The 24862-nt window shown below is 35.0% G+C and overlaps 2 protein-coding genes across 7 annotated transcripts; one reads left to right on the top strand and one right to left on the bottom strand.

The window, feature by feature from the left end:
* Positions 1–3418: 3418 nt before the first annotated feature.
* LOC128026251 (KIF-binding protein-like) lies at positions 3419–9349 on the bottom strand. Of its 3 annotated transcripts, XM_052613141.1 has the most exons (8): positions 8906–9349; positions 8727–8791; positions 8233–8284; positions 7771–7850; positions 7495–7678; positions 5877–5970; positions 4732–4844; positions 3419–4649 (listed from the first exon to the last, which is right to left on the bottom strand). In XM_052613141.1, exons 1-8 carry the CDS (start codon positions 9347–9349, stop codon positions 3771–3773), a joined length of 1911 nt encoding a protein of 636 aa, XP_052469101.1. In that variant the 3' UTR covers positions 3419–3770. The 3 variants fall into 3 exon arrangements, with proteins under 3 accessions (XP_052469101.1, XP_052469099.1, XP_052469100.1); XM_052613139.1 differs by lacking the exons at positions 8233–8284; positions 8727–8791 and having other exon boundaries at positions 7495–7681; XM_052613140.1 differs by lacking the exons at positions 8233–8284; positions 8727–8791.
* Positions 9239–24733, top strand: LOC128026250 (phosphoinositide 3-kinase adapter protein 1-like). 4 transcript variants are annotated; one of them, XM_052613138.1, is made up of 20 exons: positions 9239–9386; positions 9532–9599; positions 12060–12346; positions 13491–13589; positions 13800–13910; positions 14386–14597; positions 15351–15495; positions 15682–15824; positions 16408–16537; positions 17444–17640; positions 17890–18055; positions 18278–18346; positions 18768–19043; positions 19397–19459; positions 19578–19780; positions 20385–20445; positions 20866–21033; positions 21139–21224; positions 21764–21864; positions 23779–24733. In XM_052613138.1, the coding sequence occupies exons 4-20, from the start codon at positions 13511–13513 to the stop codon at positions 23885–23887; spliced, it is 2319 nt and encodes a 772-aa protein (XP_052469098.1). In that variant the 5' UTR covers positions 9239–9386; positions 9532–9599; positions 12060–12346; positions 13491–13510; the 3' UTR covers positions 23888–24733. The 4 variants fall into 4 exon arrangements, with proteins under 4 accessions (XP_052469098.1, XP_052469096.1, XP_052469097.1 ...); XM_052613136.1 differs by having other exon boundaries at positions 13491–13910; positions 17890–18049; XM_052613137.1 differs by having other exon boundaries at positions 13491–13910; positions 21154–21224.
* The last annotated feature ends 129 nt before the right edge of the window (positions 24734–24862 follow it).

Here is a 24862-nt window from a genome sequence, read left to right as displayed (position 1 = left end):
TCGTTTTAAAAATACACAACATGAATGAGCAAAACATGTCAGATTAAAACTAAACAAAAAATATGAGAAAAAATGCTATGAGAGAACTGTAATTTGATTCACAATAAAAATGTTTTTAGAACTTTTGTGTTATGAGTCCATGAACTAATAAACAGGCACTGGAAAACTGAAAGCTAGAGCCTAAAAGTGATTGACAAATGTAAGATAAGATATTTTACTAAAATTAATTTCCATTTTTTATCATCTTTAAAAAAAAGTGAAATTCAGTGATTTTGTTTTTATTTTTTTGAATCTGTACTCTATTATAAATCATTATTGTGACACTAGTGTGTCAGGCAAAGACTTGAGCAACAAATGCAGTAAATGCTGTAACATCCTGAAAGCCATTGCCCCACGGCATGGTCACCATCAGTTTCTATGAAAATCTTTTCTTGCCACCACAGTCTTTACATTTTGTTGTTGCAAGATGTCCGAGATGTTGAGCAATTTTAACCAAATGCCCACAGAGGTTAAATTCTGCAGAATCACCCATACATTTACCAAATTAGGTTACTTCCAGTTAGTGTCATTCCCGCTAGATTATTTGGAAAACATTAATGCAAAATTCTCCAGGATTGATAACACAACAACAGTATTTTTAAAAACCAAAAGAAATACTGTAATGTGTTTACTACTCAATGTCTATTACTTGTAAGACTGTCCATGTGTTGATATATGAAACATGACAATACTATATACAGTACAGACCAAAAGTTTGGACACACATTCTCATTCAAAGAGTTTTCTTTATTTTCATGACTATGAAAATTTTAGATTCACACTGAAGGCATCAAGGGCTATTTGACCAAGAAGGAGAGTGATGGGGTGCTGCGCCAGATGACCTGGCCTCCACAGTCACCGGACCTGAACCCAATCGAGATGGTTTAGGGGTGAGCTGGACCGCAGACAGAAGGCAAAAGGGCCAACAAGTGCTAAGCATCTCTCTGGGAAATCCTTCAAGACTGTTGGAAGACCATTTCAGGTGACTACCTCTTGAAGCTCATCAAGAGAATGCCAAGATTGTGCAAAGCAGTAATCAAAGCAAAAGGTGGCTACTTTGAAGAACCTACAATATGACATATTTTCAGTTGTTTCACACTTTTTTGTTATGTATATAATTCCACATGTGTTAATTCATAGTTTGGATGCCTTCAGTGTGAATCTACAATTTTCATAGTCATGAAAATAAAGAAAACTCTTTGAATGAGAAGGTGAGTCCAAACTTTTGGTCTGTACTGTACATAAAATATTTTTGTCTTTTGAAATGAGATGGATATGCAATATGTTACTATAAATATAAGCATATGAATAAATTTTTTTAATATATGTGAAACGATAAACTATAGTGGAGCAGTGTTGTGCACAGTATGTAACAGTGTCAACACAGTTGATACAAAGCTGTCATGGCTTGCAGGAAGTGGGTTTTGCACACTCAGGAAATGACAAGGGTTTCTCCTTTTACCACACAGCATGGTTTATCACACAGAGGTGTTTTTCACTATATGCATAAGCAAAAGGAAAGTTTGGGAAATTCAGTCGAGTAGATTATTAAGTATTGTGTTGTGAAAGTTGTGATGTCTGCTGGGGAGTTTCTGTTTCTGATAACACTGTTAATTGGGCCACACTGTAGCAGCCGGACTAATCACTTTCTGATCAGTTTTCAAGTATGATTACTTTGATGACACAAATTAAGACTGGACTTAATGTACAGCATTAAATATAACGTAGGCCTATGGAAATGATCGACAACTGATTCCGATAATAAGGAGACCTAAAACTCAAAGACGCAGTTGTGCATGAAGAAGTTTCTAAGCAATCTTCATGTTTTAAATGGCACTGAGATGGAATGTACATTGAGTTTGGTGTCTGTCAAACTGTATACTTAACTCTTGGCTAAGTTCGGCATCTGAAGATTGTTTATTCCTCAGACTGAAGATGACCGAGAGAAAGAGTCCCAAACACACAGACACAGGACATTTACTCATATTTCAAGCATAATGATCAGATATCTCAAGAACAGAGCATGTCATTTCGGTTTGGTAGAGTTTCCTCTGAGCAAGACATATTGTTCCTTGCAGAGAGTTGACTAAAACACATAATGCTATAACCTTTTTGGAAAAAACCCTGCATTCTCTGGATCTCTTCTTTATGGTTACTCAGTTAAAGCTATGACAACATTCAGTGCATTTCTCTCTTTGTGACTATAACAACCACACAAGAGCTTTCTTTAGTTTAACCTCACCTAAAACGGAAAGGATTATTACAGACACAAAACCACTGAGGTTTACTGGATATTAATGCATGAAAATGTGAGTAAAAATGTATTTAATAAACCATTTTAAACTGCAGCAAGTCTCTTATCTCACTTTTTTTTTTTGTGATAACACGGCATACAACCATATCTATCCTGGTAATTATTTGAAATGAGTTGTTTATCACATATAGCATAACAATAAAGAGAAGCACCAGAATGGTATTACCAAAATATTTAGAGAAGGAAATGCAATAAGTTTAGGTTATACTTTGCGGGTCAACCGTCTGTTGAAAACAGCCGTTAGTTGCACAGTTCTCTCTGTGAAATCAGCTCACATTATAAATGCTGTTCTTTTCCATTCAACCACTAGAAATTCTAAGTATTTTTGCTACATGAACTCAATTAAATGGCACAAGCAATGTAGTCTCTGGTACTTTCCTCTTTGCATTCAGGCGCATAATCTGCCAGCTATAATGGCTGTGGCTGCACAATGATGGCTGCTAAACTAAGCCATGTGTGTATGTAAATGGAAAAGTACAATTAAAGGAATAGTTTACACAAACTTTAAAACGTTTTTAACTTGAGTCGTCTATCCATAATATTGCTTTATCCAGTCAAAAGTACTCTTGTCTGAATCAGGAGAGAAATATGCACAGATCAAACACCGTTTACTTGTGAAAACAGTCCAAAACATTTCTAAACAAACATGTTGGTGGATTTCGATCCACCAACAGCAGATGGGACAGCAGATGGACATTTTCACTGAAGCAAGCATTGGATTATGGATGACTTAAAAGTTAAAATGCCTTAATGATAAATTTATTTCTTACTAACATGCAGCTTTTTACAGCAAAAAAGTTTAATTTATGAACTGGAGTAAGATACTATGGATTCTTGTGATGTTTTTAATCGCTGTTTGGACTGTCATTCTGATGGCACCTACAGTATTTACTGCAGATGAAATGACGTAGTGCTACGTTTCTCTAAATCTGTTAAGAAACAAACTTGTCCACATCTTGGATGGCCTGATGGTGAGTACTTTTTAAGCAAATTTTGATTTCAGGGTAAACCATTCCTTTAAAATTCTATGAATAAGCTGAATTTTGACTGAATAAGACAAAACAATGATTTTTTTTCTTTTTATTATCTATATTTATTGGCATAAAATTCTTTAATATACAGCTATATGTTAAATCTTGGGCCAGCTAAACATACCAATCATAATATTTGAAACAAACATTTTACTGCATTAAATACAACTGTACATTGCACAATGAAAATAAATTAGTTACGGTAAATCATGCAGTTACATCAGTCCACAAGAGATTGTGATAAATGGTCCTCCAGTTGAAGGAGTTTCTTACAAGGTGGTCCTAGGAAGGCTCATTAGATCTGGCAATGAACAACGGGTAGTCTATGTTTGTCAGGTGTTTGTATTTATACGACAGGACAACAATGAACGGTTTTCAACAGCCTGTTAGTTGCAGGAGGCCATTTTGGATCGAATTCTGTTGATCTTAAGAGGAAGCAGGGAGACCATCTCATTACTCAACTCTAGCTCGGTTTCAACAGCCTTCTTGGCTTCTGGGTTCTCCTCACAGTATTGCACTATGAAACTGTATGACTCCAGGGAGTGGTTGAGATTCTCCAGTTGGGCGGCCAGGTTACTGGAAATAAGCTTGGACTGTAATCTGGCGACACGGAATTTGGCCACCAGCGCCGGCCTTAACAGGTCATCCTCGAGCTTTTCAGGAAACTTCCCCTCTGGTGAGCGGATGGAGTCGAGGAACATCTGATAATACTTCATTGAGGAGGAACACAAGTGGTTAAACTTCTTTATGGTGTGCACATCTGGCTCATCCTGCTTGTCGGCCACAGCCAACTTCAGGTCCATCATCTCGTAACAGGTTTCTGCAAGTTCAAACTGCAGCTGTCGGCAGATTAACAGATAGTACCGAGCATTTAAATCCTTGCAGACTGGCTCCAGCAGGTCGACGCGACGTTTGTGCATTTTACAGCGGCGTTCTAGATCCTGTTCAAAGAAGGCCAGGACCTTCAAGAGAGCGCTATGGTCCTGCAAGATCTCAATGTGATCTGTCACGTGACCGTCCATTGCGAAATACTCTTCGGCCTGGGCTACGTAGCTTTGACCAACCAGAAAAATGCTACGGGCTTCTTCAAAGTCTAGTGGAAGCATGCTGCTTACTTTCTCTTCCAGGCTGCAAATGGAGTCAAAGGTATCACTTGAACCAAAAAGGATGGCACTTTTTCTTCCCTTCTCTTTATCTTCTTCTTCATTCTGACGTGCCCTCTTCAATTCTTCCTGCCGATCTAAGTCGAGTTCTCCGACATTATCCTATGAAGCAATGGAAAATGTTTAGATAGGTCAAAGTAATAAGTCAAAGCTCTTGAAATGTTAAAGGAAAATGCATTGCTACCTCAAGAAGTTTTTTAGCATCTTGCATCAGATTAAGGCAATATTTAATCCAGCATCTGGCAATTTCAGATCGCTTCTGCAGGAGCTCTTCACGTTTTTCACATTCAGCATCACCTTTTGGAACATTCATAACAATTTACTGTAATTTATATAATTTCAAACCTACATGTATTTATTTTAAATAACGTGCTATGAAGATAAAAGGAAAGCTGGAAAAGCCTTTATTTTGGGACATTAGGATTTATTATGCTTTTTTTTTAATTTTAACATATTTAACAAAAGTGTAAGAAACAAAGTGTAATTTATTTCTGTGATGTCAAAGCTGAATTTTCAGCAGCCATTACTCTAGTTTTCAGTCACACAATCCTTCAGAAATCATTCTAATATAATAATTTGTTGTTTCATCAATGCTGAAATATTAGTAAAGTTGTGCTGCTTAATATTGTTTTTAGGATAATTCTTTAGAAATTTTGCAAAAGAACAGGATTTATTCAAAATAGAAATATTTTGTACCATTATAAATCTCTGTACTGTCATTGTTAATCAATTTAACGCATCTTTTCTCAATAAAATTATTAATTAAAAAATATACTGTCTATATGTCATAAAAATCACACTGACTTGGTAGTTGAATGGTAGTTTATATACACTACATTGACTCTGCATTTGTAAACATCATTAGACCCATGCTTCAAATGCAGCATTGTAACACTATTCTAGATCTTTCAAAGATGTTCAGTAGGTTTATCTTTTTTGTACTTCATGGAGTCTCTGGACATAACTAGCTTAAATATTATCTCTGTATGTTTGAGGTTCTGTATTGTTGGCCAAAGTTGTACAAACCACAATTTGTTGGTTTGTACAACCTCAGGGTCTGATGAAATGTAAAACAACCAACAAGCTTGGGTGTTACAATAACAGACAGAGTTTTGTTAAATGCCATTGTTTCAGTACTATTATAATCAAATACAGTATTATCACATTTTCATTATGAGTAAAACTAATGCCAGATGTGAAAGGGCTCAAATTAGGGAGTTTGGTTTTCATGTAGCAACCATCACATGGCATTCAGTAAAGCAATTAAAATTTTGTGAAATACACAACATCCAACAATATAAAAAGAATGAACAGCACACAGGAACCCACTTTCTTTGGCAGCTGCTTCTGAGGGGATTTCTCCTGCAAGAGAAGCAATGACACTCGCCGCAGCCAAACAGTGACGAGCCTCCATGTACCGTGTCTGTGATACAACGACAACAGAGGCAAAGTTAATAACTATGACCTTGACTACAGAGTCATGGAGGTCATTATTAGGGATGTCCCAAGCCAATCTCAAGGATTGGGATCAGGGCCGATTAAGAATTTTATAACTATGCACCTTCCAGTAGGTTTACCAATAACAGAAAAGAAAAAGCTGCTCAGGTGTGTGTGTGTGTGTCTGTGTGTCTGTGTGATACGCAAGGAACAATGAGGTCTGTTTTAGTGCCTTACAGACACATTCGAGATTCCACTTCATTTGAAAGTAATTTATTTATCGTTTATTTTTATCTGCCTTCTGACTTTGGGTTGCATCTTGCTTCAAGACTTGACTAACATTCTGACATTCGCTAGCTTCATACTTTCTAACCTTATTTCCACTTTTTCCCCTTTATGTTTAATTTATTCTGCTTACTGTACATATACCATATTAGTATACCAGTAGTACTATACAAGTAGTATCATATTTATGATTTGACCACTGTTTACAATGTCTACCATTCATTTACCAATGTATGCGTGCCTGTAGATATATATATATATATATATATATATATATATATATATATATATATACATATATTATGAGTGATTTTTTTTCACGACAAGATTCTTTTACTTTTTAAAATAAATCCTCACTGTTGAAATATATAGGCAAAATAGTCTTATTCAAATGCAAAACACAAAATGCTAAAAATGTAGGTGCATTTTGAAATCATCTTGTACTTTATAAATTTAAACTTCTGTTTTAATGAATTATATGCAGCAGTAAACAACTTGTAAACTAAAGCTGCATGATTTTGGATAAATTGATAATCATGTTCGTATTTATATAGAATCTGACGGAAAAAAAAGATTCGAAAACTAAACAAAATAATGTATATACTATTGGTTCTGACAAAATGTTCATTGCTTAAGTCTTTTTAAAAAAATATATTCATTTAACAAATAAGTATAAAAAAAATCAATGAAGGAGTCTGTGTCTGGTTCAATGACAAAAATTGTTTTTTAAATGGGCAGTTGTCGCCACCTCCTGGAGGAAGATGTATATGTATGTATATGTATATGTATATGTATATGTATATGTATATATATATATATATATATATATATATATATATATATGTGCGTGTGTGTGTGTGTGTGTATATATATATATATATATATATATATATATATATATATATATATATATACACACACACACACATATACATACATATATACGTATGTGCATATATATATATATATATATATATATATATATATATATATATATATACATACACGTATACATATACATACATATATACATATACATATATAAACACACACACACACACATATATATATATGTATATATATATATTGAATCAGAGGCCCAAAAAACATGATCAGGACATCTCTAGTCATGATACATAAACATATTACTTAGCACACAATGGAAAAAGGCAGTTTGCATGAGCATTTTCCAAAACTAAATGAACACACACTACATGCATCATACCTTGGCGATGTAGTACTGTGACAGTGTGGCTGCATTAATGGCCCACTCAAGCGGCACAAACTGCTTGTACTCCAGCTGTCTCTGTAGTGTACTGTGACAGTACTGTCCAGATCTCTCATACTGCTGCAGATTCTTGTACACTTGAGCCAGATAATACAGTGTGTGTGTATATGCCATTTCAAACCTGCTGACACGTCACATACAGGGGAAAAGTAGGGTTAAAAAATTTTTTGGAGTACAATAATAAAGAGGGGTTCATGGGGAGGGAGATAATACCTTCTTATCTTCTCTTGTTGGGATAATTCTTCTCCCTCCAACACAAAATAGTCTTGAAGATCCAGTGGTGGTTGACCATCCTGATATGCACAAAGGGAACAATTGTCAGCACCTAATTGGGGTGTCTAGCTGGGCCTGTCACCTATCGCATTGAGAAACATCTTATGAAACCGGTCCAATTTGCTTTATTAGAAGTCGTCATACCATCAGAGTTTTTAAGCTCATAAAAACTAAAGGTGAAATGTTGCACACTTCACACACAAATATAATCATATAAAATCAATAAATTAGAATACTTCGTACAAGTGTGTCATTTGAGGTTATGATTATCAGATTACGCTCAACTATTGAGGAGACGTCACAGCGACGTCATTCGGAACTCGTAACACAATACTGTTGCAGTTTAGGTAACGTTAGGTAAGTTACTTCACTAGGTTTTGAGACAAAATGTGCCCCCCATACCTCTTTCATGTACAGCAAATACATAGATTCGACTGCGGTCAAGCCAGCCGCACTTCAGAAAAACACCGTCAAGCCAGCCGCGAGTGAAATTTATATGCGCGTGTATTACTATAATTACGGCAATAGCAGGAACAACAGAGAGGGAACGCGCTTTCAGAGCGCTTTTCATCTATACGTTCAGATTTGATCTATGACGACCTTTTTCGCCCATCTGCTCTAATATTCGTGTAACTTATTGTTTTCCTTGACTGCTCTGTATTACTATAATTTTCAGCCTTTCAAAGCATTACAATTATTAGTAGAAAACGAGATATGGGACATTCATTGATTTAGAAGACACTTTTTTATGATGAGAAAGAAGCAATTAAAGGTCAGTTCTTAAAGAAGACATCCCATACTATATCCATACCTCACATAAAACCATTTTACTGGAGCCTTTTAGAGATATAGGATAATATTACACTTTACAAGTCTTTTAAGATCCCATTTCTAACAAGTAGAAAAAAACAATGGCTTTTTCGATTTCATCTCTTCCCGCCCACAAAATGCCGAGCTGATTCTGCCAAAAAACAAAATACGTTAAGTTATCATCACACACCAAAGCTCAGAAGTCAACCACCAAACTGTACATTTATTAACCTATATGAAGTTTTGGAGAGCTGTGTATATTTACCCGGGCCTGTATGAATAACGAGACGTTCTCCCGTGTTGTTGTGCACCTGTCGATGAGTTTCAGGCAGTTGATCAGATGCTGCTCTCCAGCGGACAGCTCCTCGGTCTCTATGTGGTTCAGGCCGAGACAGTACTGCACCACCGCGAGCCTGGCCGCTCGCAGACCGGCGGGAGAGTCTCCGGTACACGCTTTCCCACATTCACTCCCCGGTTCTCCATCCACCATCTGCCTGGACTCACCGTCTGCTTCATTGTCAGCCTCGCCCTCCTCGAAATGAATTTTTTTCAGTGAACAAAGGATTTCCTTCAACAGGTCTCTAGCTGTGTATTTCGACCGGAAAGGGTTGTTCTCAGGGTCTTTTCTCGACTCTACCTCGGAGAGTTCCTGGGCCAGGCGAAATTTCTCGCATACGGTCCTCCACTCTGTGCTCTGGGGGGCAGCCATGATTTCTAAGAGCTGTGACAAGCGTTCACCAGCAGAGGTCAGTCAACAACGCTTTTAATAAACGAATATTTAAAATGTTTATTTAATATCATAATTATGCTGTAATCACAATTATGTTGCTAGCTATCTTATTTTATTTACTAGCTTCTGATATGGCTGCACTGTCTCTTTCTCCCTTCCAGATATTCTGGCGCCATCTCCAGGTCCAGCAGTGAGTGTGTTTCACAGACAGAGCTGGCGGATATAACAGGTGAATCATTTTTTTCACACCTTACCTTGGGCCTGTTCCAACACCCTCATTTGTGGTCTCTGAACTTGACCACTTGTCTACTTACATGACATATTTCGAGTATTTGGCCCATATGTTCAACTGTCTAGACACACTCAGAACATACAGTAGTGTTTAAAAATGAAAAAAAAAAACTTTGATTTTCAGTACTTTTACTCTTTAAAATAAACCTGTTCCCTGTAGTCACTGTTGTAAAATACAACACAAGTTAATTGTGGGGCTTCTAATTAAATGATAAAAAGCTGTTGCACTTTTTATAACAGGCTACACATTCGTATCTCTACACCAATAAGATGTGCAACAACACAGTATGTTTTACTGCCAAATTATATGTAGAGTTTTACAATAATACATTAACACAGTGCTATATCCCTACTGGCTGGTTTAAGGTAAGACTTACAAATGTTTAACTAGTAGATATTACCACGCTTTCTATGTCACTCACAATTGATAAACCACAATACATTAAAGCCAAATTTATACCGAATCCTCAACTGCTCCCAGGGAGCCCAACAAAAAGTGGTGTGTTTATGGGGTGTGTGTGTGTGTGCACACTACTCACTGCTGTGTGTGTACGTATACTTGGATGGGTGAAATGCAGAGCACAATTTCCGAGTATGGGTCACCATACTTGGCCACACGTCCTTTCCTTTCCTTTCCTTTCCTTTCCTTTCCTTTCCTTTCCTTTCCTTTCCTTTCCTTTCCTTTCCTTTCCTTTCCTTTCCTTTTTATAGAAACTGCAAAGTTTGGTGTATGTGTGTAAATGCTTCTGAAGTGAAGATCTCCACAAACTGTCAAAACGAGAGGTGTGTGGGGTGTTACAGTGTTTTCAAAGGATGGTTTAGTAACCACAAAGTTAGATTATAAGTTGATAAAGATTTGTTTACATAGTATCTTGGATCTTGGCACTGAATAACACTAACAAAAAAAAAATACAAGACAAAGTTAATAAAAGGTCAGCAATTCTGTCTTCTGCCTATCCGGTTGAACCTTTTTGAACATTTGCCTTGTTAGCCAACAAACACCAGATTGCAGCAGTCATTGGGTTTGTGATTGTCATCTTTGATGACATGGGGCTTAGTGAATTATCAGGAAATTTAGTATTCTGGAAGTGAACTGATTCTTTAATTTAAATGTCCCCTGTCCCTTTAAGAAAGTCCTTTCCATGCTGTCTCTTTTCTAACACCCACAGCATGTTTCTTGTTTTACATCACTAACTTAAGAAGAAGTTCATGATTGTTCTCTTGAGCGTGCAACTGAGCAGAGAATAAAACGTCTCATGGGATCAATGACATTCGCAAGGGTTTCTGTTCATGTATCAAAAATTATAGAAATGATGTCTGTAGTCACAGAAATCATCATAGTAAAGTTGCCTATATTGCCTTTCATATTTACAGTATGACATGTGTGTCCTAATTTATCTCAACCTTATTCTCACAATCAATGTTTGTTTCACTTCAGCGTTTTGCTTTAACCTGACTCAAATGTACAGTACCTGAAGCACTGCAATGTTTTAGTTCCTCTTTTTAGTTAATAGTGGGTTGAATAATGTCATGAATAGCAAGGTTTTAAATAGGAACTTTACAGGGTTTTTTAAAAACTTTTTTTTTTACCTTGTTTCTGTATTTGCCCATACAGAGTTAAATAATTAAAAAGCCGGTTATAAAAGCTGTATACTCCCACTGTCATTAACAGCTAGCAAGCTGTTCATAGTTTTTATGGCTTTAAAATCATCTAGTGAAATAATAATCTAAAACAGGGGGTTTAAACTGCATTGTAAAAAAAAGAACGTATGCTGGTAAACACCATAATAACAGAGGTGGTTAAGAAAAAGCCACATGATTAGTCAAAGTTCACCACAGTTGAAGTTAATACTAATATATATGTAGAAAGTGCAAGATGTTACCAAACACCATCATTGTAACGCCCACAGTAATGCAATTAGAATAAACAATATTACACAAAACCCTTATGTTCAGAACTGATAAGAAAAGTCCAGTTATTTCAGTGAAAAAACATCAAATGTCTCAGAATTCTGGTAATGTCAGCTATAAGGTGACTTTACTGTAAAATTACATCAAATGATCTATTAGCTCTATTACGGGTTTTCACTGTATTGAGTAAGGAAACCTACTGTTAACCAATTTACAGCTTTTGATTGTAGATTGTAGCATTTTTACAATATTTTACAGTCTAATTATTATTATTATTTATTTATTATTATTGTTATTTGTTTTTTTGTTTTTTTACAGTTTTGGGTCCATGAAACATTTTAGACAGATAAAAAAAAAAAAGAACAGAAAGATACAGAAAATACTATGCCTTTTATAGTGTTCTGGCTGTTTTAAATACAAGCTACATTATAGTTTTAGTTAACTTCTGTTTTTAACTTTTCTGGGAAATGATCTTTCTGTTTTACAGAGTCACAGCAGCCTACAGCAGCTCTGGCTATGTGAGTTTAAGCAGTTGCTGTGTATTTTAGGAAGTGACGCCACCACCCACCATCAGGAAATGGACTGTTTCTTTTAGTAGATGTAAGTCATGAGCTGAAGGCAAATCGGTATTGAACCGCAGTCACATACGTGGTGTATTTTGAATTAGAAGCTATAGACTTGAGAACGGAGGTAAACAGAAACCACTGTGGGAAAGTGCAGTCACTATACACTATATATTACAACCTGGCAGTCTTATCTACAGCAAGAAACAAGGTGAGGCATTTTTTGAATAAAGATATCATTTATTGCCATTAAAATGTTATGCCTGAATGAACAAAATATTCTTGGTTTGGTCTTTTGGTTAAGAATTGTAGTTTTGAATTCTTTTTAGAATTCAAATAAATTACTGACAGAAGTTTTTTTGGTCTTTTATTTTGTTATTTGAAAATTATAGAGATGACGTGATGCAAAACAATAATTTTGGTGAAAACAATAAGGAAGTTGAAAAAAAGTCTTTCAGTATATTTGCTTTAACATTCATTGACTTTGTGGGGAAGAAAAATAATAATAAAAAAGATAATTCTGCACCTCCTTTTAGAGAATGAGTTTCTGTGTATATCTGCATGAATTGTGTGCTCGAACTCAATACAAAGTCAAAAGTTTTAGATGGATACTATTGGCGTACTGTGGAAAACCTGAAGTAGTTTAAGGAAAAAGTGAATTCTCTTGACAGGTTACATGAAACAGGGTTTGCACTGAAACCATATTTGATCACTTCTGTTGTGTTGATGTGGGTTGTATAGTGGATGTTATTTCATGGTTTAGCAAGACTGATTCATAAAATTCCATTGGTAAATTCTTCATTCATATCATGTGTTTAACCAGTTTTATTTGTACACAGACACTATGTCAGAGTGCCATATATAGAGCATTTTAGGAGACAAAAGATGACTAATTACTAACTTATTTCTCTATCATCCTAATACAAAAAGTGTCTGGCCTAATAGTAGCCTGCAACATGGCTAGCATTCAGTTCTTCACTGATTCACTAATCAGCAACTAAAAAAGCTTTTTGGAATATACTTTGGTTATATTTGAATAAAAACACAGTTCATTTAAATTGCGGTTTTGCAGAAGAAAATGACGAATTTGAATTTCCTTTACATTTACATAAACTGTAAAAATTATATTGGAGTACATATGTTTTTTAAGAAAATTTCAGTCTTTCTACTTCTTGCCTTTTCTTTGTAAATATGTAAAAAAAATAAAAAAAATAATAATAATAAAAAAATAGCTTTGCGGAAATATCTGAGTAAAAATTGTTTCAATGACAGAGTAAATTTTAATTGTTATAGAAGAATATGGAGAATTAAAAATAATTTCTTGGTTCATCAATTTATTATCCATTGTTTTGCAGTATAATCTGGATACTCCATAATGTGCGAGGTGTTAATTGTCCATACCAGTGAGGCCAGGGAATGGGCTGAGTATCTGCAGCAAATATTGGTAGCATCAAGTAAGTTTCTGGAGGGCTCCCTCATTCTGTATGATGTGAATGAAGAGATTTGGATGAAAAACCATGAGCTGTTTGGCTCCAGTAAGTGCATCATGCTTTTGCTGTCTACTGCATTCTTGGACATGCAGCAAGACCCGGAAGTGCAGGATAATTTCCGGGATCTTCTTCATCCTCCTTGCAAAGTTGTTGCCTTTTTGTGTGGTGTATCAGAAAGCCAAGTGTCAACGGACTATTTTGAACACTGGGAGTATTGGAGAAAGCTCAATTCAGAAGACGAACCATCAGCATATGTCTCTGCTGTCCTTGAGTGCATTAATATTGGTGTGTATTCCTTATACTTTATACATAGTATACGTCTCATTCAGCAAAAGAACATATTATTTACTTGCACTATTGTTCACCTTTAATAACAAAAACAATAATAAAAATACAACAATGTCCTTAAAAGATATAAGACATTAACATAACCACTGCAAAAGAGTGCATATGAATACCATTTTAAGAAATATGTGTTGTATTCAACTGTTTTTTTTATGTGAGATTTGTATTATTCTTATTATTATTATTTTTTTTGCTTTTTTTTTTATGTACCATAAATAGTTCTGCTGAGTTAGTTTTACTAAATGCTAAATACATAATCTTACAGCTGGCCAGAAGTAATTATAGTCTGTCCAGTCTATTTTATTTTATTATTTTATTTAGAATAAATATGTTTGCACAGTGGGTCATAATTAATCTTACTAAACATGAAGAGGTCAGCCTGAAGTAAAGTTTAATATATTATTTTTCATTCTAGGATCTGTTAGTGGACATTGTCAGAATCCATATGAAATTGAACTAGAAGAACAAACGAATGAGTTCACATTATCAGAGATTCCTGAGACATCACCTGATGAGACGGAACAAATTCAGGTGATTGGGGAAGATGTTCGTCATACTGAGCAAACCATGGGGCCACTAGATGATCAAACTTGCCTCACCATCCAACCAGACAGAATACTATGTGGGGTAGGTGCATTACACACAACGCAAGCAAAACATAAATAGAAACGTTTCAAAGAATATGTAGTTGTTAATGTCAGCAAGAAGCTCACATGGTCAAGATCACACTTTTTGTGCCTTTCAAATTAGACGGGAAGTCATTGCATGGCCCATCTGTGATGCTTTTTTTAGATCATATAAGCCATTCTTAATTCGGTGACATGTTAAAAGAAGGATGATTTAGCAGCGTTGTGTGATAAAACGAAAACAAAAATATCACAGCTGCCCATGTTGTACTTTTTAAGTAACTCACTATTGAAGTAGTCATCTTTATAGACTACGTTTGCTCCTGCTCATAGGGTGTTTTTATTAATCGCTTAAATACTCAACCATCTAGCTTTAAATCAATCGATTTGATTATTTGAGAATGTTATAAATCAAATTATGCCTTTTTTAATTGAATGGTTGAAGAAACATTTTATACAGTATGTCTCGTGGTCTGGACATTTCAATATTTTAAGGTACATATGGCTTAATGTCAGTGTTGTTCATATTTTTTATTTTTTTTAACTATGCATCGTCTTTTTGGAAAAGTACTGTTATTTTTGAATTATAACTGAATAACTTGTAAAGTTTACACTGTAACAAACTATAGTGTCAGCATTTAATTCAAAAGCATTTGCTGACATTTGCGGAATCAACATCAATCGTCTTAATGTTACTCTATGTCAGTTACTGACGGTCTCATGATCTTCTCACCATTTTTTTGTTCCCATAAAGAATCGTGTGAATATTTATATAATCATGGTAAAGAAAATTGTGGATGAGGGCAGACTGGAGGTGGAGTTTCACTCTCAGTACTCGACACCTCAGCGGATCGCTGGGACTCTTCTAAACGAGTACATTGTTACTGTGCAGTCACCTGGTAAGAGAAACACACAGAAAGAGGAACTTTTCATATCAGTTCCTCCATGCTTTTTCACTTTCAACTGAATTTACATATTGTTTCCTGTTAATGTGCTCATTTATTAAAAGAGCAGCTTTGTCTTTGTCTAATTTGAGTTTGGCTTTGTAAGTGTTGTTTTCTAAACAATATATTTTTTTCTCTTAGATATGCCAGCTGGGAAAGTCTCATTGACACTTTATAAAAATGAATCTATGGTCTGTTCAACAACTGTGACATATTACACAGAAATGGAAGAGATTTGCAGGTATCTAAAGAAAGCAATGGATCCTGTGCAGTTCATGTGTCAGGTAATAATGAAACTGAATCGAAACAACTGGATGAAACAATCGATTAAAACCGAATCACATAAACTGAAATGACTTGTTAACGAATGCGATAATGGAGTAAAGTCATGTGATGTTTATTTGCATAGCGCTTTTTTCAAAGTAGCTTCACATTATAATGGAAAAACTTTAATGTCCCATAATTAATAAATAATTAATATAATTAAAATATATATATAACTTCACACATTAAATTATATAATATATAGTAATTTTGTCGAATATATGTGACAGTGTATCAGCCCAAAAGGTGGTCTGATCTCGTACTGATCAGCAGTGGAAGATGCTTTATGTAAATTGTTGTTTAGTCAGTAACAATAATAATGATAACAAAAAACAAACAAACATAAAAAGTCAATTTTTAGACATTTTAAAGGAGTTTATGAAAGGCAGGAGCAGATGTAAACATTTCATTATCATTCATTAAATGTTAATATGCAGACCATAATGTTTGCCCTTTTAAAAAGTAGTTACAGAATAGGACCTTTCATTTAAAGACTAAAATTGAGCCCATTTTTATTTTTATTTTATTATACTCAATTTTCAGGCATTTGATATCACATCAAAGGTGCCCGAGTCATTGGATAATTTGCTTGCAGACTCTCTGGAAGAACGGATGCCTCTAAAGGGATTAGAAGTATTTGGAATTAGTCAAATTGCAGATAACACATCCACGAGTAAGTGATTTAATTCATAAAAATTTGCTTATGTTATAGTTTATAGAAGTCTAGCTTAAGATGAATATCTTTTATGGAGGTAGATAACGTAACACCAAGTTAAGGAAATGGTTAAAGGATGGTTAACAAGGGATAGTTCACCCAGAAATGAAAATGTGATGTTTATCTGCTTACCCCCAAGGGCATCCAAGATGTAGGTGATTTTGTTTCTTCAGCAGAACACAAAGGGAGATTTTTAACTCAAACCGTTGCAGTCTGTTAGTCATATAATGTAAGTGGATGGGAATCACGGCTTTGAGAGTCATCAAGCATACACAAACAATACCAAATTAAACCCTGTGGCTCGTGACAATGCATTGATGTGTAAAGACACAAAACGATCGATCTGTTCAAGAAGCTGGACAGTATTTATTTAATTTTTTACCTCTGATTTTCTCTGCAATGTCTAAACTGTCCTCAGTGCTTTCTTCTTATTTAGCCTGCGGCTGAGGTGTATTCTTCTTCTTCTTGCTTTACGGCAGATCACAGACTAATAAGTGCATTACTGCCACCTATCTCTTACATGGACCATTGACACTCTATCTATAATCTCAATTAGGCCAGTTCAGATATTGCGGTGAAAATTAGATGTAAAAAATGATATAAATACTGTTCAGCTTTTTGCACAGACTGATCGTTTTGTGTCTTTTCACATCAGTGTATCGTCACGAGCCACTTACATTATATGACTAACAGACTGCAACGGTTTGAGTTAAAAAATCTCTGTTTGTGTTCTACTGAAGAAACAGTCACCCACATCTTGGATGCCCCCCGGGGTCAGCAGATAAACATCAAATTAAAATTTTTGGGTGAATTATCCCTTTAATTTTATTGAACAACAATGAAAAGAGATTTCTTTGTTTTCAGATCACAGTAATGTGGAACTTCCAACACTGCTTCACTTCTCGGCCAAGTATGGCTTAAAAAAGTTAACGTCTTCGTTAATGCGGTGCCCCGGAGCCATGCAGGCCTACAGTGTAATGAACAAAGATGGGGATTACCCTAACAAACTGGCTGAGAAGAGTGGCTTCTCTGATTTAAGACAGTTTATGGACGAATATGTTGTGAGTTAATTACGTAAATGTTCTTAATGACTTCTGTAACTGACAACAAATTGTAGAAAACTGAGTCAACCAATTTCATTGCACATAACATTGGTAACAGAATGCAATGATGTAATTATGTAATATAGGTCTGTTATTAATCTGCATACATTTATATAGCAGTATTTCTATGTGTCTTCATTTCAGTATAGCATAGATGATGCCAGTTATTTATGTATCTTTCTTTTCTTTTTTCATAAAACAAAACAGGAGACAGTAGATTTAGTGAAGACCCACATTGAGGAATCTCAGAACACCTCAGGCAACGAGGATATCTATGAGGACATGTTGATGGCTTCCCAAAATTTCATCAGTAATTTCGATAATGAGGACGTTTACGAGTGTATGATGAAACTAAATCCTGAGATGGGTTTGTGTATGAAATTTACTTTCGAAACTCTAGTGTATATTTTCTTGCACAGTAACAATAGTCACTATTGCATAAAGTTAAAGCATTTCGAGGCATATTTTGTTATGAATATTTAATGTGATAATATAATGCAAGCATTATAAGACTGTTTTATAGGCCTACTGTCAGATGTTTAAGCTATATACTGTAAACCATGTATACAAAATTGATTAAACAATGTTTCTACAGATGATGATGACATACAAAGGGCTCTGGATGACTCCAACTCTGAGTCAATCCTGAGAAAGTTTTTTGAAGGTACATCAATGAGAAATGACGGTCATGACACAGCAGTTCTTTGTGTGACTATGTGACTCTGTCACTTTTTTTCCCCTGTGTGATGACACTTTTCATCTTGTCTTCCTTTAAACTTATATACTTCTTTGAAAACTCTCTTTAGCCTATTACTTAGAATTATTACCAAGTGTACAACAATTTTGTAAAGGCTTACAATATTATCCTCATGTTTGTAATGTAACACACCTGGAAATAGTTCAATTAGCTTAGCCAACTTAGCTTACTCTGCTAGTATGTATTTAAACCGCTCTGCCACAGGATGTACATTAGCTTGTTTACATAGTGCATAGTTGCTAATATATGGTTTTTATAAAGAAGTACACTGGTACACAAATGTTGTACATTTTGGAGTTGTCAAATAACATGAATTGTTTTCATTTAGCACAACCTGACAGGAGTTTACAGTCCTTGGAACATACTTCAATCAATGGTGGATTACCTGAAATGGATGATGATGAATACCGTGACATGGGCCTTAATGCGGAAATCTATGGGGAAATAGAAGAGGAGGACCCGTATAACCCATGCTGCCCTGATCAAATTTATGACATAGTGGAACCACAATCCACCCCTGAAATAATCAACCGTCCACCTGCACCGATTCCACGGCCCGCCAACCTGCCGGAGCCAGAAGAGAACACAACCTACATTTCCAAAGGTGCAAACCAAAAGTTCATGATGCAGACACAGAGGCTCTAATATTAGTGTAGCATCATTTCCTCTCTCTTATATTATTCTAAGCCTGCATGACTTTTTTTATTTTTCTTCTGTGAAATGCAAGAGAAGTTATTTTGAAGAGTGCTGGTAAATAAACAGTCCCGGTAAAAGTCCACATGGTTATCAACATTCTTCAATTTTGTAATTTTATGTTGTATTTTACAAATTTGGTACAATATGAGGAGTAAATTATGACAGAATTGTAATTTTTGGGTGAACTATTTTTTAATGTAAATCTTAATTCTGAAACAGTCCCCTTATAGTAATGACAGTTAACTTTGAATTGTTTTACAGTATTTTGTCTCAAGGAACCTTTATACTCACTCAGTCAACGGCCAGAGAGTGATTCCTCTTTAGGTAGTGTATAAATGTTTCTTGAGCCTAATTGTGAGCCATATGTGTATATGAGCAGACTTTCGGATTATTAAATTGAAACTACACCTACATTTCCATGCTTAATGATCCTTTCTTGCAGCACCTGTACGGCTGGTGAGAGACAGAAACATGAGCAGTGACCATGACCCTTATGCAGGCATGAAGACCCCGGGACAGAGGCAGCTCATCTCTCTACAGGAGAGGGTGAAGGTGGGTGAGCTGACTGTGGAGGACGCAGTTCAGGAGTTCAAGGCTTGGCAGTTTGATCAAGATAAAAGATGGCGCTCTCTCCGCTTCCAGCAGGTATGTACCTCCAGGTGAGATTTTTGCATATGTGTTGCATGTAAATCAATGAGATCTTTAGAACAGTATAGTGGACTACTTACATAAAATGCATAAATGTTGTCACTCTGTATTTCCCAATAATATGTTTTATTAAGATTATATTTAAATGCTTAGTTTTACAATCAAAGCTCTGTAGTTTTTATTATGGGATGCAAAACATATTCAATAATACAATGATGACTGAGAGAGAAAAATAAATGTTCTGATGTGTCATATTTGATCTATTTTAACATTATTTCTCTAAAAAGTTGCTTCAGTCCAGTAGGTTTTCATCTTGAAATATTACTAACAAAATAAAATTAATCTTACATTTAATTTATGAAAATCATTAAAGATGAAAAAAAAGGACTATTTTAAAATTATACTTAAAGACCTTTTAATTGCTAAAAAAAATTATCAATCTGAAGTAAATTGTGTACAACTGTTTTTTTTCAGCAATGTTTTGATCATGTGGATAATTTAGAGACCTTGCATATCAAATTCCATGTTAACCCTACATAGGCTTAACAAATAAAATGAGTATCTCTGATGTTTCTGTAACGGTCTCTCCATTTTCTTCAAGGAAAATTTACAGAAATTAAGAGACAGCATCACTCGACGCAATAAAGGCAAAGGACCGAATGGTAAGGAAATGCAGGACACATTTCATCATACAACATAACGTGGTGTGCTATTAGAATGTACACGAAAAGTTTACATATTACTCTTAGGGCTCAACAAAAAGTATGAACTAATGGAAGTTTAGACTAAAAGAAGTTTAGAAAGAATTTTAGACCCTAGTCCATTTAAAATGATGAATTTATTGCTGTCATGGAATTACTTAACTGTATAGTTTTTAATTGTGTTTATTTTAAATATTAAAATAAAATAAATATTTAAATATTAAATATTTTTGTTTCTGGCACATAAAAATAAACATGATTTTTTTTTGTGGTGGTGCCAAACTAAATTTATTGACACATTTTGTGACATTTAGCATTTAGAATCAAACAAAACAGAATATTTTATGTCTGTCTTCAAGAGTCTTTTTGTTTTTCGAATAGAGCTCATGATTACAGCACCAATACAAACAAACAGTCAGTGGGGCGCTCAAATGAATGTGAATTGCTCAGTGTACGAACCCGCACCTCGGTTGATTGCCCAACCTCCTCCTGTTAGTCGACCGCTGCAGAGAGGAAGCTGGCAGACAGGAAGCACCTCCAGCAGTTCTAGTATGTAATAAATAACTTCTTTAACCTCTCAAAATAACATCTGATATTACTGTGAACAGAACCATGTTTACAAGTATGGTGTGTTTCTACAATGTAATTGTGAAGGTCTGACCTGTGCAGGTAGTAGCAGTCACAGATTGAGCATTCAGAGCACCGTCAGCAACAGCAGTGGGATGGAAGGTGAATGTGAGGTCAGTTTTTTTCCTTTAATCATCATCAAATATTCCTGAAAAGAAGTATCATGATTTCTACAAAAAGATTAAGCAGCACAACTGTTTTCAGCATTGATAATTATAAGAAATGTTTTTTTGCGCAGCAAATCAGCATATCAGAATGATTTTTGAAGAATCATGTGACACTGAGGCTGGAATACGGGCAGCTTTGCACCATAGGAATATTATATTTTCAAATATATTTAAACAGAAAACTTATATATATTTCATAATATTATTGCATTTTTGACCAAATAAATATAGCCTTAGTGCCTTCTTCCAAAAACATTTAAAAAATCATAATACTCGCAAAACTATAATACATTATACATTATTTGGAATATTAAAATATACTGGCATAAAGTATTTTACCTTAGATTGTTATAGTAGAAATTTAGATTTTACATCAAAATATTTTCCTTAATAGCAAATATTAAAACATCCAAGAATTTTTTACACCTTTTTATTTATTTTGTTCTTTTTAAATGATCATATCATTTTTACATGAATGGTTTAAGGAGCCTCCGGACATTCCTCTTCCTCCACTGCCTCTCCGGCCCGCTGTGGATACTCCACCAGTACTCCCTCCACCCAGGGTCCCACGACGTGTAATAGAGAGGTATGTGTTCAAAATCACTAACACAATATCAGGTGAAACAGAACACGTTTTCTGTCACATTTTTTCTCTATTATGAAGTATATAAGTAAAAGATAAATGTACTCAGGAGTTATTTTACCCAGTGAGTCTTTATGTTAAAGGTTGTAGAGAGCGAACACATACATAAATCTATACATGGAGAGTTGTGGCTTTGTCTAGTTTTATTTTCGAAAGGTTTCACTGCGAGAATGCACCAGATGACTGGATAAAACTTTAGTGGAGCAAAGGTGGTTATGTGTGAAACTCATACACCTCTCCATTTGACAAACCACAGCATCCATCACTAAACTCTTTTAACCCCAATGCCAGAGTTTGTGAAAGCTTAACTTTACATCAGTTACTTGATCATATATAGAAGCATCGACCTTTAAATCTTATAAAGATGGAGAGTGGGTTCAGAATGCACTACTTCTTCATCAGCTAATATACACAAACACAGACATCAGAGGATTGGCATCGTGTCAGAGAGGGGTCTGATGTGGGTGCCACTTATCCTCTGCTAATTCTTGCCTAGCTGATGGGAGCTATGATACATTTAGAGAAGTTTTAGAAAGGTGTGCAATCTGTGCCCATCCAACCCAGGTTCAGAACTGTGCCTTCTAAGGGGGCTATAGATGGTTATAGTAATGCAAAGAAGACAAAGCCAATCACAGTTCAGTATGCAAATCAGTGAAAGTCGAAGGGAGATTTTCAAACTTAACTTTCTTTGTAAAAAATAAAATATAGGTTTTTATAAACATATAGCTAACATATTCTACTCTTAAAAGATTTAAAAAAAATAAAAAATTAAATAAAAATAAAAACAAATACTATGTAGAATAAAAGAAAATAATACAATTAAATTGTGTTCTTTTGTACTTTATTCATTAAGAATCATAAAAGTAAAGTATGTACTGTATCACAGTTTCCACAAAAATACTAAGCAGTGCAACTGTTTTCAAAGTTATAATATTAAAGCTGCAGTAGGTAACTTTTGTAAAAATATATTTTTTACATATTTGTTAAACCTGTCATTATGTCCTGACAGTAGAATATGAGACAGATAATCTGCTCCTCCCAGTGGTCCTATTGCCATTTGCAGAAAATACATCGCTCCTGTTAAGAAACAACCAATCAGAGCTGTGGTCCGTAACTTTGTTTGTGTTCAAAATGTAGAAAAATTTATATAATAAGCGAGTACACCATGAATCCATTTTCCAAACCGTGTTTTTAACTTGTCCTGAATCACTAGGGTGCACCTATAATAAGTGTTTATATTCAGACTATTTTAGATTGCTTCAGGGGTACCGCGGCGGAGTAACCCAGTACCTTTGTGATTCTTCATAGACATAAACAGAGAGAAGTAGCTCCGGCTACAATGTTCTTCCGCAAGACGCAAGCAGTTCTCTTTATTAACCGCTAGAGCGTCATAAGTTACCTACCGCAGCTTTAAGAAATAATCTCTGAAGAATGCTGCGTCTCTGAAGACTGGAATAATGGATGCTGAAAATTCAGCTTTGCAACCACAGAAATATTAATGACATTTACAAATATTTTCAAATAGAAAACAGTTATTTGAAATTGTAATAATATTCAGTATAACTGTTTTACTATATTTGTGATCAAATAAATGCAGCCTTGATGAGGATTTTTTTTTTTTAGAAACATAAAAACTCTTACAGAATCCAAAGTTTCGAATAGTATTTTTAGGTTAAACAATTCAGACAGAAATAACGGTTTAATTTTTGTGGATAGCAGTCCAGAAAACAAAAAACAAAACTCAATATATATTGATATTTGTTTATTAGGTTATATAAGTTTATTATTTGTCTCTGGTTTGTCTGGAGCTCAGTTTGTATATTCCTCATTTTAAATTGAACCTGCTCTGTCTCTTAGGAATACAGAGATAAATGAGCGATATGTATCGACTCCATCCCGTCCTGTTCATCAGACGCCTGCGCAACGGCCCATGCCACCTCCACCAATACCGAGACGCACATGGTGATGGCCTGCTTCAGCACGGCTGGCTTTCGTTTTGTTTGACTCTGCACTTTTCTTGTTGAGCCTGTGAGATATGTGAGTCTCTTCAAGGAGGAACAGAAACTATTGGCTGTGTCCGAAACTGAAGACAGCTCCTTTGCTGCCCTATCAGTCAGTGACCTTACAGAGGTTTTGTATGAAGGTGACTCTTAAGGAAACTGGTTTGCCATTTATATTCTTTTTACCAACTGCCATCTATTGTAGGTAGAAAACAGGATATTATGCAAACGTCAGATTCAGAAGTCTTGAAGCTATCTTATTTTTCATATGCTGCCTGTGGTTTCAGACACAGTCAGTGGATCAGTATCCAGTGTTCAACTGTTTTAATCTAGACTCCACTTGCAATGCAAACAATCACCTTAGTTTATAGGTATTAAATTATAAATCTTCAGCTGAAGATATGCAATATGTTTAAGTTTTTTTTTTCATAAAGTCACTTGTTTGCTATAAAGCCATTTGTTTTGTGCTCTCTGAGTGTCTTTAGTAGCAAATAACAAACTCAAGATTTTGCCTACATTTTTTTTTAATCAGAACAATACTTTGTGTTGGCTGTGATCGGTCATGAGATGATGAGATTTATTGTTCAAGAGTTTTCTGCGTTTTAAAAATATTTATTGATGTATTCACATATTATTGCTGGCTGTAATATATCCCCGAAAGAGAAGCAGGGAAACAGTGTATTTAACAGCAGAAAAAGTGTGAATGCAGTGTGAAGAAGGAAGATGTGTGTTATGTATGTATTTGTTTGTCTGCGTGTTCATGTTTGTTAGTCCATAAAGACAAAACTAATTAAAGTGATTAAGTAAAGTGATTAAGTAAGTAGTCTTTTCTTCCATCCTGTATTTGTCTTCGTTATATATATATCTGCTAGGCTCTGTTTATAAATTCTAGCCTGAGTATAGCGGAGGTGTTTGACAAGTGCATATATTTAGCCTACCCA

Source organism: Carassius gibelio, chromosome A13, assembly GCF_023724105.1.
Source record: "Carassius gibelio isolate Cgi1373 ecotype wild population from Czech Republic chromosome A13, carGib1.2-hapl.c, whole genome shotgun sequence".
NCBI classification, from domain to species: domain Eukaryota; kingdom Metazoa; phylum Chordata; class Actinopteri; order Cypriniformes; family Cyprinidae; genus Carassius; species Carassius gibelio.
This window is presented reverse-complemented; position numbering and strand designations above follow the sequence as displayed.

Coding starts and splice junctions, on each gene's coding strand:
- LOC128026251 (XM_052613141.1), bottom strand. CDS start 9,349: ATGGCTGCCCCCCAGAGCACAGAGTGGAGGACCGTATGCGAGAAATTT. Junction 8,792..8,905: donor CGTTATTCATACAGGCCCGG/GTAAATATACAC, acceptor GTTTTTTGGCAG/AATCAGCTCGGCATTTTGTG. Junction 5,971..7,494: donor CACAGTACTACATCGCCAAG/GTATGATGCATG, acceptor GTTGTATCACAG/ACACGGTACATGGAGGCTCG.
- LOC128026250 (XM_052613135.1), top strand. CDS start 13,511: ATGTGCGAGGTGTTAATTGTCCATACCAGTGAGGCCAGGGAATGGGCT. Junction 17,641..17,889: donor AGTTTATGGACGAATATGTT/GTGAGTTAATTA, acceptor AAAACAAAACAG/GAGACAGTAGATTTAGTGAA. Junction 18,347..18,767: donor CCTGAGAAAGTTTTTTGAAG/GTACATCAATGA, acceptor GTTTTCATTTAG/CACAACCTGACAGGAGTTTA.